Source organism: Gambusia affinis, linkage group LG03, assembly GCF_019740435.1.
Source record: "Gambusia affinis linkage group LG03, SWU_Gaff_1.0, whole genome shotgun sequence".
In the NCBI taxonomy this organism is placed as follows: domain Eukaryota; kingdom Metazoa; phylum Chordata; class Actinopteri; order Cyprinodontiformes; family Poeciliidae; genus Gambusia; species Gambusia affinis.
Window position 1 is genome coordinate 8,410,970 of NC_057870.1, and position 13,024 is coordinate 8,423,993.

Sequence of the window (13,024 nt, forward strand, 5' to 3'; positions counted from 1 at the left end):
GTCTCTCTCTCTTTCTCTCTCTATCTCTCTCCTTGTGCTTGCCTGGCTGTGCCTCTTTCTGCCGAGCACTGATGAACCATTTTATGCAACATAGCTGCCATAGCCATCGCTGCTTTTCCGTCCTCCCAGTACATTAGGAAACACATGGCATTTCATCGCCACTTTGTGCAAAGGTAATGTACCATCTACTGTCTGCTGTCAAGCCGTGTATGTTTCGCTGAGCCTCGGATTGTTGTACTGACTCTGCTGCATGTTCCTCGCGGTGCTGGCGCTGGTGTAGGGAGAGGGATGCTCAGAACATTTCTTAGTGGCAAAGGTAATTGAAATGCACCCTGCTTCCTTGCTTACACTCATAGCCTACTTTGGTATGCATTTCTTGGGAGATGAATGAGCCTGTTTTGGTCTGTGCTGTGCAGGAATTGCAGGCTTGACAGTCTACAGAGAAGCCAGAGGACACTGGATATTATTTGCAAGCAATAACTCATTGCCTTTTTTTTTTTTTTTAAATCGCTTCAAGTCTCCAACAAAATGCTGCAGCGTATGGAAAGAAGCATTCAATTGTAATTGCAAGTGCTGTTTTTTTTCTTCTTTTCTTTTTTAGCTGTATCTATGTGCGATGAAGCATATTTTTTTGATGAATATATTTCAAATCCTCAAATAAAATATCAGTGTTTTTACATCTTGTGGATGCTAAAGATGTGTCAGTTTTAATATATGCAAAAAGGACCAAGACTGGGGATATTAAGGAGAACTTTCAACTAAAACTGAGCAAGTTGCTTGAATAGATAGTATTAACCAAATATGCAGGGATATCCATCAAAACTGGGATTTATAGGAGCTCACTGTAAGTCATCAGCTGATACTATGTTACTGGTGTGTAAAAGTGTCTGGATGAGTGTGCTTGCACCTCTCTGTTATGATATTTAATAGCATGTGTTGTAAGGGGGCATTTAGGTTTAATAAATGTGTCTGTGTACATGTATGTTTTACCAATTGCTCCGGAGCTCACTTTGCAGTGATACTAGGTCCTATAGATGGCAGCCATGAGAATGAATTAAACAAGGAGTGGAAGTAGACAATCGATGCCGAACTATTCATTTTTTATTTTTTTTCTGTGGAAATAAACATTTCATGTTTTCTCGCTGCATGTTTGCACATACAAACAGTAGTTTCTTTTTTTATTCCAAGGTCAATTACTTAAAAGGCGACCACAATTGGGATTGTCAGTCCCGTCTCGCACCTCCGGATATGAAAGAGTGCTCCGACGCTCGCCTCCCATTCATACTGTAGCTCATCCTGCCCACCTTGACAAGCAGGCATGGCCATTCATCATTTCAACCATTACCCCTGAGGTGCTAGCAAGTGGCTTTTGTCTTCACTATGCACAAGAGACAAGCAGTCATCTTTCAAGCTCAAATTTCTTGTCTCTTCAGTGAGTTGAGGGCGGGGGATTTAACTAGAGAAAGTTCTGTTGAACATATTTTTTAAGTTGTGGCTCTTTTCGTTCCTTCTGTCCTCTGGTTTTCCTAGACTATTTATTTTTAAGCCTGTAAACTTTAGGAAAATCATGCCATAAATTTATGATAGACTCTTGTTTCATAGTTTAAAGTTTACATAAACAACTCAACATAAACAAAGTCAGAGCTTTTTACACAAAATGAGTGGTTGAACTTGCACCAGAGAAAAGTGAGAAAATTCATAAACTTTAAAATCTTTGGCACATGTAGAACATTCACCAGAAGGTATTAGGTTGTGCCATCACTAATGGAGCAGCTAGTGGAGTGTCAGGCATTTGTTGGAGGTTTGCTAGACACAGTTGATCTCGGATAGACTTGATAAAATGTATTAACAGAGCTTGATGGAAGTTGATGGGGTGCATGAGGCTAAGTTGTACCTGACATTTAGGGCAAACATGAAAGGCTTCTGTTCCCCCCAAGATGGGCTGACACCAAGGGAGTGTGTCAAGCATTTATAAAACTTTGTTGCAAGCTTACTTAACCATTAAATCACGAGAACTTTGGGTGGACTTACAACAGCTGTACGACTCGGCTCTCGGTATGAGTTGCTCCTTATTTCCTGACCCGAGGGGCTACCACACGCTGCTGACCAGCAGTCTGTCCCAAATCTGTCATCCAATTCATCTGATATTGATGATGTTGTAATCACTGCTATACAGTCTGTTTTGTATTCAGGGTGTAGAACAGATATATATTAGGGCTGCAACAAATGATTGTTATTGTTAGATTATTGTAAAGATACAAAAAACAAATAATTCAATTATTTTATGGAAAGAAAATATTTTATTGCCTAAATAATGCATTCCTTTTGTGAACACTTGATCTTTTGTAGCAAAGAAGGCATTTGCAGCTAAAACAATACTTATGAAAAGCGCCACCTTGGTGTATTTCACACTTTAGAGGCCTGTATTTACTCGAGGTGGACTCAGACCTGACGTCCATCAGACACATCTGCAAAAGGTACATCTTCACGACAGCGGACTTGTAGTCGGTGACGCACTGACTCGCACCGGAAACTGCTTGGGAGGAAACAGTATTCACATGAGCACAACTAGTCACAAAAAGTCGTAGTGCCATGAATACTGTCAAAGGCCAGTTTGACAGCATTTTGGATATTTAAAACCAAAAACTAATCAATAATTATTGAACCAAGTGAAGCTAAACCTATGCCACTTGAGAAATTTTAGGTAGAACATACTTACAAAGGTGTCTTTTTTTTTTTAAATCATAAATGCAGAATATACACATTTTTGTACAGTTTTGGCTTATTTACTACTCTTAGTGTATTGCTTTTTCAGCAAATGTCTTTATAATATATATTCCACACATGATAGAACCCAGCCCCACTCAGGGAAACAGCAAGGATTAACTGGTATATGCAAAAGATGGATATTTGGATGGACTCTGCACTGTATCATAATGATACAACTCATTTATGTCCAGGACATCCTCAGCATGTCCCAGCTTCAACTACGATAATGCATCTTAGCTGGATATTACTTCTATACTTTGCTCATAAATGACAGCAAAGCACGACAGCCTTCTTAAATAGTCGAGCTTTTTTGACACAATTTCTCCTTTTATCCTGCTGCTGATGCTAAAGAACATATTGCAGCAAATAGCACTGGCATAAAAAATAAGTATACAGAGATACAACTGAAACATAGTTGCTCATAACAGCAAATGACAATCAGTAAAAGTGGTCTATCTAGGAGGGCTCAGGTACTCGCATAAAGTCATTGCTTTGCAGCAATCCTTTCTTCTAAACAAGCATGTGGCAACAGTGGAAAGGGACGACCGGCTTTTAATGGAGAGAACCCTTCTGGAGAACCGTCCTCAGTATCTGCGGTCATATCCTCGATGAAAAAAAATAAATGTGGACACTCTTTTACAACAACAAAGTCAGAGTACAGGACACAGTGTTCACTGATGATTAGAATACAATCAGCGCTCCCTCCGGTGCCGAGGACACCCGTAGAGCTAAACACGGCTGTTAAGTGGAGGGTTAGCAGTGTGGGTAAGGCATGGCTCAGCATGGTCCTGAGTGACTGAGGCTACGCTGTAGTAACAGCTGGAGCAGTGCTGCTGCTGGCGCCTGGATGTGGCCTGGATAAAGCACGTGACCCTGCCACAGTGTGAGGCATTAGTGATATGAACAGCCGGGTCCACAGTGGTTGTTACATAACATCGTCTTCACTGGGAAATCTCTGTGAAGATGACTTCAGGAGACTGTGACCGCAGAGTGAAAGTGCATTATCATTGTCAGCATCCACATCACCGGCTCCGAATGCTGGTCTGTTCTGTGCATGGCAATTTAAGCATTTGCCTTTAATGTGTCTGTAGGGTGTTTTATTTTATTTAATCAGAATTTTACATACATTCTTTGGCTTCAAAGCCTCTAGGTTTTATCATGTCTACTCACATTTTATTGAGTGCTTGTTCTTGCCTTCTTGTAATTGTGAATATTGCTGACATCACTTAAGGTTGAAACACAGCTTTCGACTGAGACATTTCATCGTTTACTCAGTCAAAACCAGATATTTACATACTCTATGCCCCGTCCGTTTTGTTTTTTTTTCTTGCTGTGAGGCACTAGAAGAAACTAAACTCTAGATATTTACATACTCTATGCCCCGTCCGTTTTGTTTTTTTTTCTTGCTGTGAGGCACTAGAAGAAACTAAACTCTTCTTGATTTAGCTGAGCTAGAACTACAAATTAGCTGTGACTTAAGATGAAGGCTCTCACTTCTAATTAAAAAGATTTTCTTTGATCCTTTACTGGTCTATTGCTACTGGAATATAAAATAGAATTTGTTGGTCTGGGAAAAAAAAGATATAAATGCACGTTACATATTTTTATTGGAGGTAAGCTCAAAAGTCCTCAAGGAAAAAAAACAAAAACAGAAAACAGGAAATCTCATCTTCAAACATATGGATGAATGTAACAGCGCAATGTTGACTGAATGTTGCTGCCTCTATGATCCTCCTGTTTGTTTTTCACATAGGGAGGAGAGTGATTTACATTTCAGTCTTTTCTATGTGGAAGAGATGTGTTCCTGTATTAAAGCGTCTTTTAATGTAAGATTTATGAGCTCTTTAAAAAGCTGCTTTTTACAGTTTCACTTAAGATTTTGGCTGTGCTCTAGTCTGAGTTCCTGGAACAGATGCTTCGGAGCGTTTTATGTCGATTTCTGCAGGTGGGAATGAACCGTTTTCTGGTTTCACAGTGAGATACAACTTTAGCGAGTCACATATGCCAACAGTATGATAGAAAAGTGAGGATGTGTATTGATAAAATCAATAGATTATTACAGATAATCATGGAAATGTAACTACAGTGCTTTGCAGAAGTGTTCATACTGGGCAGTTTTTTTCTTATTTTGTCACAAAAGCAAACATTATTGTGTTTTATGTGACAGTGTGCAGGACAATGATACAAGTCAAGGATTCGGTTTGGAGAAGTTTAAAGCAGGAATAGGTTTTAAAACGACAACTAAAGGTTTCAACATTTCAAAGAGTTTATCCAATGAACCATCTGAAAATGCAAAGAGTGTCCAACAACTTAAAACCTACCAATACCTCAGCAAGAGGAATGTTCAAATAATCATGATAACTCTGGAAGATTTACAGATATCTGTAGCTAAGGTGGAAGAATATTTTAATACCACAGTTATTAGTCATTCACCCCACAAATCTTGTCTTTAGGAAAGAAACACAAGAAGAAGGAAGGAAGCAAAATCTTATAAAGTCCAAAACGCAGTTTGTACGGAGCAATGTAGGCCACACAGAAAACATGTAGAAGAAGGTCCTCTGGGCAAATGAAAACAAAATTAAACTTTAGCTATAAATGTAAAATGCTGTGCATGTGTGGAAAACGTCCCCTACACACCACTCTAACTACACTATACCCAGTGTAGTGTGAAATGGTGATGGCAGCATCATGCTATGGAACTGCTATTCTTTAGTAAGGATAAAGAAAGGGCGGTAGAGTTGATTGGAAGAGAGTTGCAAGGTAAATACACAATCATCCTGGAAGAAAAAGTGTTGGAGGCTGCAAAAGACCAGAGCAGATATTCATCTTCTGTCAGGTCAATGGCTGTAAACATACAGGTGGAGCTACAATGGAATAGTTTAGGCCAAAGAATAATTATGTGTAGAACGACCCAGTCAAAGTCCAGACCTAAATTCAACTGATGGTCTATAGCTTTGATAATTGATGTTCAGCTTTGTTTATCTTACTTAACCTGAGGTACTATTGGCAAAGATTGGCAAACATTTCAAACTCTAGATGTGCAAATCTATTGGAGATCTAACCAAGAAGACTTGTAGATCAAATTTAGCTGAAGGCTGTTTTATTTAGTCCTGAGTCAGGAAGCCTTACATTTGATTACAGACCAACTTAGATATTTATTTATTTATGAGAGTAAAAGATTTTCTTCTACTTCACAATCTCGTGCTACTTTGTGTTTGTCTCATAAAATTCCAACGAAGTCCTTTCCCGTTTGTGGTTGTAATGTGACAAAATTAGAAAAAGCTTAGGAAGCATGACTGCCTCTGCAAGGCAGTGTGCAGAAAAGGTAGAGTGGTTTTTGAGTCAACAGGTTTGTTTTTATGTTTGTTCTTGCGATTTGAAGCTATGTTTGAATTTGCTCAAATAGGTGGGCCAATCACACATGAAGGTGGGGGCTGGGGATGATTATGTGGATCTTGCCAAAATCCACAGGCACTGACGATTATTTGTCAGGATTTGATTTGTGATAAAACAGCTTATCTCCATGGGTTTAATCTTGGAGTCTGTGCCTGCCTTTGTGCTTATGCTAAAGGTTTAGGTTATTGTGTCTGCCCCCATATTCACGCTGTGCTTCACACAGCGTCAGACTGATTTTAAATTAACATCTTGCTAACTTGCTGAATTACCGTCCTTTCATATGCACATCAGCAGGTCCTGCATTGTTCCATTCACACCGCTTGCAAACACAACAAAGGAAGACTATTCTAATGCGTGGCGTGTTTGTTGGACACCACTTTCAGTTTTCATGTCCTTAAATCAATTACATTCTGCTTTGTGTACTGTCCACCTCATTGGAGGTTAACTGCCTGCTTTTTGATGAAATGTTATTGGCAGGCATTGCAACAGACACACTGTGCCAGTCAGTTGAAGTCGTTGCACACCTCTGCTAATACTGGGAATAAATAATGGGATGTAAAGTGGTTGCAGAATTCTCCATTATTTATTTATTAACTTTTTTTTTTTTTTTTTTTACGTCGGGGTAAATTTCATTCTATTAGACCAGAAAAGTGAAATTTTGCAGCAAAAACAAAATATGTATTTGTCCAGTGGCCTCTACAACATAGTGGCTTCTGTTGTGCAGTGATTCGTATTTGTTGGCTCGCTGATAAGGTACATTATGTTACAGGTCTCCTCAGGTTAGGTCAGTAGGCTTGCTGCCCAGTCCATTGTCTCCATGCTGGCCCATCAATGAGCAGGGGCGCAGGATAATTGCATAAAGAAGCTGTAATAAGGGGAATTGGATTAGCTTTGCCCTAACAAAAATAAATTAAAGAGGTTATCATGACATGTAGACTCCTAAACAGACTCATTATAGCTGCTCATCCAAATATAGCGTAATGCACTGCATCATTTGCTGTCAGTTAAGCACAACAATCTAGCAGGAGTTTCAACAAATCAATAATCATTGTTGAATAATGATGATAATGCATTTATCCACCGGGCCGGACTAAATCGTTCGGGGAGGAAATATTTCTTACTGCGCTTTCTGACTCAAATAATCTAAAACTTTTTTTTTATAGACATCCATGTTTTTTTGTGCTAAATGTTTCATTACCCACACTTTCCAACATTAAGGATGTTTGGGAAATAGAAAGGCTTATGTATTTCTTAAGACCGTGCATGGATAACCTTTAAAATGTGTTTAGTCAAAACGGAGAGAAGGGATCAATAATCTTCAAAATTCTTACTAAAACCTATCGGACATATAATCTGTTTACATCAGAAAGGGAAAGGTGGAATAGTGAAAAAATAAAAAAGGGGCTCAAGAATAAAATGTGGACTGAACTATTGTTGATGAGTTCATAGCCTCTTCCTCCTTCATGTGTATTTTAGTTGATTGTACTTTATTTCTCTTATAAGTAAAACTTGTCTGCAAGTGTCACAGCAATATATATATTCAAGTGTCGGTTTAGCTGATTATTATTTCAAGCTGTCATTTAGATCTTGGAGATTTGTTTACATTTTATAAATTTATTCTGAAGGCAAAACATCCTGTAGTGAGTTTGAATTAAATAACTTTTTTGTTTGTTTTGAAACGTATTTATAAAAAAAAAAAAAAAAAAGCAGTCAGAAATTGCTAACTTTATACTAATTTCTTCTTCTAGCATTTAACAGTCCGTTTTGAAAATGTTATTAATGGCAATGAACAACAAAAATAAATAAAATGCAAAATGATATTGCAACACATAAATAGCTGAGGAAGATACAGAAACCTGCATGCAATAAAAGGTGGAGCTGTTCAAAGGCACAGTTGTTGCTTTGAGAGCCTTGCCTTGCGGCAGGGTAAGGTACAGGACAAAAACACCCCACTTCCAGATGTCTTCCTGGGTTAGGGAGAATCTAGCGCTGCCCCTGCCATGAGAAACAAACACTAATTGCCCACTGGCCCCTGGTTGGAGATGTGCAGCTGGGGACAAGCGGTTAAAAATAGCATCACTTGTTCCCATGAGTGGCGGGCACAAAGCAGCGCAGCATTAGTATTCAGCATTAAAACACGGCAGGGATTTAAAAAAAAAAAGAAAAAAAAAAAGGTCATCTTCTGGCCATGGTCACAAATGTTAATGTTGGGTACCAACTTAATACAACAGACTGGGGGAGTGGGTTTGTCCCTCCATAGCCAACCCTACTGAACCACTGTCCTCTGAAGGATCCCAGGAAAATATCGCATGGAAGCAGCCAAGGGAATGTCATGACATCCGTGTTGTTTTGCTTGTAGCTCAGCAGCATCCATGCTTGTTAGATGAAGTGCTTGTCTCCACGCAGCGGTGGCCCTTTACACTTGAGTCGAGTTACAGTTCTCCTTCTATGACACAAAAGCAGCATCTGGTTCCACCTGATTGGAACCATGAATAATTTAATAGTGGGCATTATTATTTCCAGTCAGCACCACTAGCGTGGCAATAACAAGCGACTTAGGTAGTGCTATCAACCTCCATCGCTAAGTGGTTGAACACAGAGAGAGAATGTTATTTTTACCTTGCTGGGATCTTACACTTTAGTGGGTTTGTGAGTATCTGGTTGAATGAGTGCTTCAGTGTTATTTTTAAGTAGTACGCTTTGCAGTGTTTGTTGGGTAAACAAAGCTGTGCTAAGCACTGAGGAGAGCTAATACAATCAGGATAGAGGCCACAATCTAGTTACCCTGATGCCACTCACTGAAAGCGTTACCAAACAAAGTTCTCACGGGACAGCGCTATTATTTGATTTTTATCACTTGAAATCTGCAATTAAATACTGTATCAATAAGTTTTTTGTTCATCTATCTAACTGAAGCTATCCATTAAGGTGAAAACATATTTTGTTTGCACACCTCAAGTTGCTTGGTGTCAAATCACTTCACTGCTTTTGCTGAAAAATCTGGGGGGACCAGCATGAAATTCAAGTTCATTCTTAGTAAAATGAAGATAAGTTTGAATTTTAGGGTTATAAACATCGGGTAACAAGTCGCCGGTCTAACACGTGGCAGCATCAAAATATATGGGACATCAAAATATATGAGTGTGTGTGCATGCACACACACTCATACTTAAGGGCAGAGACCAATTAACCTAACATGGAACCTGGAGAGAGCCAGGGCATGCATGGGAAAAAAATACAGGCTAGGATTCAAACACATCAGCTTCTACTTTTTATAATAACACAAGTACAACAAGATATTAACTTTTGATTACAGAAGTTTTAAAACAGTGACAATTTGTGCTACTTTAGTTATTAGGCCATAATAGTCTATGTTTTATTTTCACTTCAAATTTTCCAGTCAAATTGATATTTTCTGTGAGCAAGGGAAAAGTGTAGCAGCCACTTTTAAGTAGACTAACCCACAGTGCACAACAGGTAGAGTCAGTGTGGCTCTGGAGCAACCTCTGGTCATGCTAACACTTTCCCTAGCATGACTTTAAAGTGATGCTAGGCCATAGAAACAGTACGGTGGAAAAATTCTATCAGTTTTGAAACTGCATCTCGTTAAACATTTTTTACACCTTGATGAACTCAACTGACGGTTCACGTTTCCAGAATAACCTTAAAGTATAACAGTAACATCAGTAATTCAGATGTTGTTTGCAAGCATATATGCGTTACACAACGACAGTTCTTTTCTATGGATTACAGAAACATAACCAGTGAGCAGTGACTGACTTCATCCTTGTGATCTTTTCAGCTGAAAAAGGATGTTTTGCCCCTTCACTGTGTGGACAACGTTCATCCACTAGAGGACAACAGCAGAGCTCCACAACCACACCAAGAGTCCCTGAATCACCAGAAGCTCCATCAAACGTTACTGGTGAGTACTCTGTGTGAAAGTGAGATAAAGGCTTGTTGATGCTCACTATATCATGGGCTATTAGGGGCAGTTGGAGTCTCCACTGGAGGCATTCGCCTTCAGCTTTTTTCTGGATTAATTTTGCTCTCCCTTTAGCTGGTGAACCACAGATAATCTTGCCTTCAGTAGTTGGGTTAATTTTAAAATGAGCTGTGCCTACTTCTGTTTATGTTCTTTGAATCCTTCCTGGTACTGATTGAGGTCAAATTTGCAGATTTCCTGTAATTGTAATTTCCTATATAAGATAATATAATGTACTTGCATACAAGATAGCTATGATCGTCAGTTTTGTACTCAAGGGTAAACTATAGATGAAGGTGCTTGTTGTTACCACACACTTATCGACCACTTTAACTGGCTTGTACTGGTTTGACTGCCATTTTTACTTTAGGACTACCTTTTCTTCAAGAAACCAATTTGTTGATTTCAGTTTTGTGACATTGTACTAGTCAGCTGAATTAGCCGTAAGAAGATGGGTTCACTGCGGTCATAAAGGCATAAACACAATCAACAACATTGCTTAGGTAGGCTGTGGTGTTATTCTCAATAAAATAACCAACACAACATTACGTTACCACGTCCAGCTTTACGTATTGATGAAAGTTGAGGGGAATCCATGCATATTTCTGTCTCATCATCTTAGTATTCATCGGATCAGGCAGTGTTTTTTCAGTCTGTTGCTGTCTATTTTTGATGAGTCTTTGCTCAGTTTAGACTCACTTTTCTCTCATTAAATGAAAGGAGGGGCATCAAGTGTGATCTTTAATCAGTCTCCTTAAAAGTTTAATGAGTTGTATGTTCAGCGATGGTCTTCCAGATGTTCTGGTTGTTAAAAGTGGTTATTCAAGCTTCTATCGTCACATCTGTCTCCCCATCCCACTTTAAACCCTCTCACCATGAAGCAGTTTTTTTTTTACAGGATTTCTCCTCACTTTCTCTTTTTCTGACAATGAACCGAAGAGATGGTTGTTCGTGCAAACCCTTATAGATCAGCAGTTTCTGAAGTCTTTTACTAACAAATATGCTGCATTCAAACTTATGTAAATCTGATTTCTTCTTCGAACTTCAGCAAGTTGCTTGCATCACATATAGATTACTTAATGTATTGAATTGCTTCTTTCTGCTTCCCGTAATTCCATGTGTTGTTATTCTGACCCAGTAGCCATGTTGCTGAAAGTTTTACGGATGGTAAATGAGTTTTCTAGCGCTTTTGCAGGCTTAAAGTATTTCAGGGATTCCTTGGCGATGTAGTCCCACATAGACTGGTGGTAATTCAGCTGATTTCTCCCAATGTGTGTAGACCAGTTGTTTAAATAATCTCTGTTAATTAGATTCCAGTGCAGCAAAACAGAACGAGCTGAGTATTTATGTGTGTAATTGTGCCCACGAGGCTGCTGGCCCTCCTTCCAATGTCTCCTCAGCACTTAGCAGACTGTTATGCTCATGTTATGGGTGACATCTTTTCACTAAGCCATAAACCGAAGCTTTGTTATTAACAGTTTTTGTGTGTTGATTCACAATGGAGCTGACATTTGCTAATGGTGTGATGAGTTTGAGGAACAATTTTGGCTGCATGGTTTCCAAATAACAAAGCTGTTGTCTCGGTCACAAATTTTAATGGCATGTTAATTAAGATTAGTTCAGATAAAGGCAACAGACAAAGGAACAGATTCTCAAAAGGCTTGCAGATCCCTCAAACCTTCTTGTCTCGCGCCGAGAGTGTGACCCCCTTGCGTTAAAGTCCGCCAGCTGTAGTCTGGTGGGGTGTGAGGTTAGCATCAAGTACCGTGATTGTTTACATAATGATGGTGGTGTGAACCTTATTTTTAAAATTTCTGCCCACTTGTGACAGAGCTGCTTGATAATTAGCTTGTCACCATGTCTTGAGGGTTTCCTTGGCATTTCAGTCACGCGCAGCAGCATGCTCAAAGCAACTGAGCATTGCTAGAAATAAAGTGGAAAGTAAAACATTTGTATTCTTATTCCCAAAGATCTTTGTATGATTTCACATGAAGATTGTTTAAAGACTTAATGATTAATGAGACTTATTTAGCAGGAATCTTTGACCATAGTAGACTACTTTCAGACCTCATCCACTGGCACATATGTATCATAACATTAGAAGGAATCTAATATCAGACAAAAATCACCAGTTCTTTATATGTCTGATTCTTTAGAGGCAGACAACAGATACATTTTAGTAATTTAAAGTGTGTGTGAGAGGCAGTGATGTCAGGTCCCTCAGGAATAAGAAAAGAGATGATGACAATAATGAATTCAGAAAAATCTGTCACAGCGTCAATAATAACAAATATTACAAGGTCTTATGTAACACTGAGTGAGGTGATTATGAAAAACTGACGGAGTCGGGGACTTCTTCAGAAAACTCCATTAGCCTGCAGCACTGGTATTTTATGACAGAGATGCAATCAGCGAACTTCACATGCGTTCTGTTGATGGTGTTTTCCTTTTGATGCAGCTGACTGTCGCTGCGCCGTCAAGTTTGTGAGCAAACGTTTGAAGAAAAAATGCTGGTTCTAATAGAAGTGATGCTTTCAGTCTGGGCACAAAAGAAAATCTGACTTTATCTGAAAACGTAAAGAAAATAATCCAATGAGTTTCTTTGGTTAAGCACATCTACCACAGGGTTCTCCCCAGTGTATCATAAGCCTGGTGGGCCACCAGGCTTTACTTGTGCCCCCACCAGGCTAAGCATTGCTTATTTTTTAAGACTTTATAGTTGGTTTTCAGGTGTTAATCTTCCAATCTTCTCATAATACATAATTATCAAGTGATATTTTCAAATTTCCTGTCAACTTTTAAAAAATTTTAACTGAAAAACACGACTGGCCCACCTAGTACCCAACCATTGTCCTTTGCAAGTTGTCTGGGGGA

The 13,024-nt window shown here is 39.0% G+C and overlaps 1 protein-coding gene across 2 annotated transcripts in view; it reads left to right on the top strand.

Annotated features, from left to right (window-relative positions):
- rimbp2b (RIMS binding protein 2b) overlaps window positions 1–13,024 on the top strand; it is a 106,199-nt gene that overhangs the window by 8,573 nt on the left and 84,602 nt on the right. Inside the window, exons 1-2 of one of the 2 annotated variants that reach the window (XM_044111374.1) lie at window positions 165–173; window positions 9,968–10,090. Coding sequence is in view for 1 of the 2 variants with exons in the window: in XM_044111373.1 (XP_043967308.1) it covers window positions 9,968–10,090 (123 nt within the window). In the remaining variant the exon portion in view is untranslated. Of the gene's footprint in view, window positions 1–164; window positions 174–9,967; window positions 10,091–13,024 lie in introns of those variants that run through there. The other variant, XM_044111373.1, reaches the window with a different exon arrangement.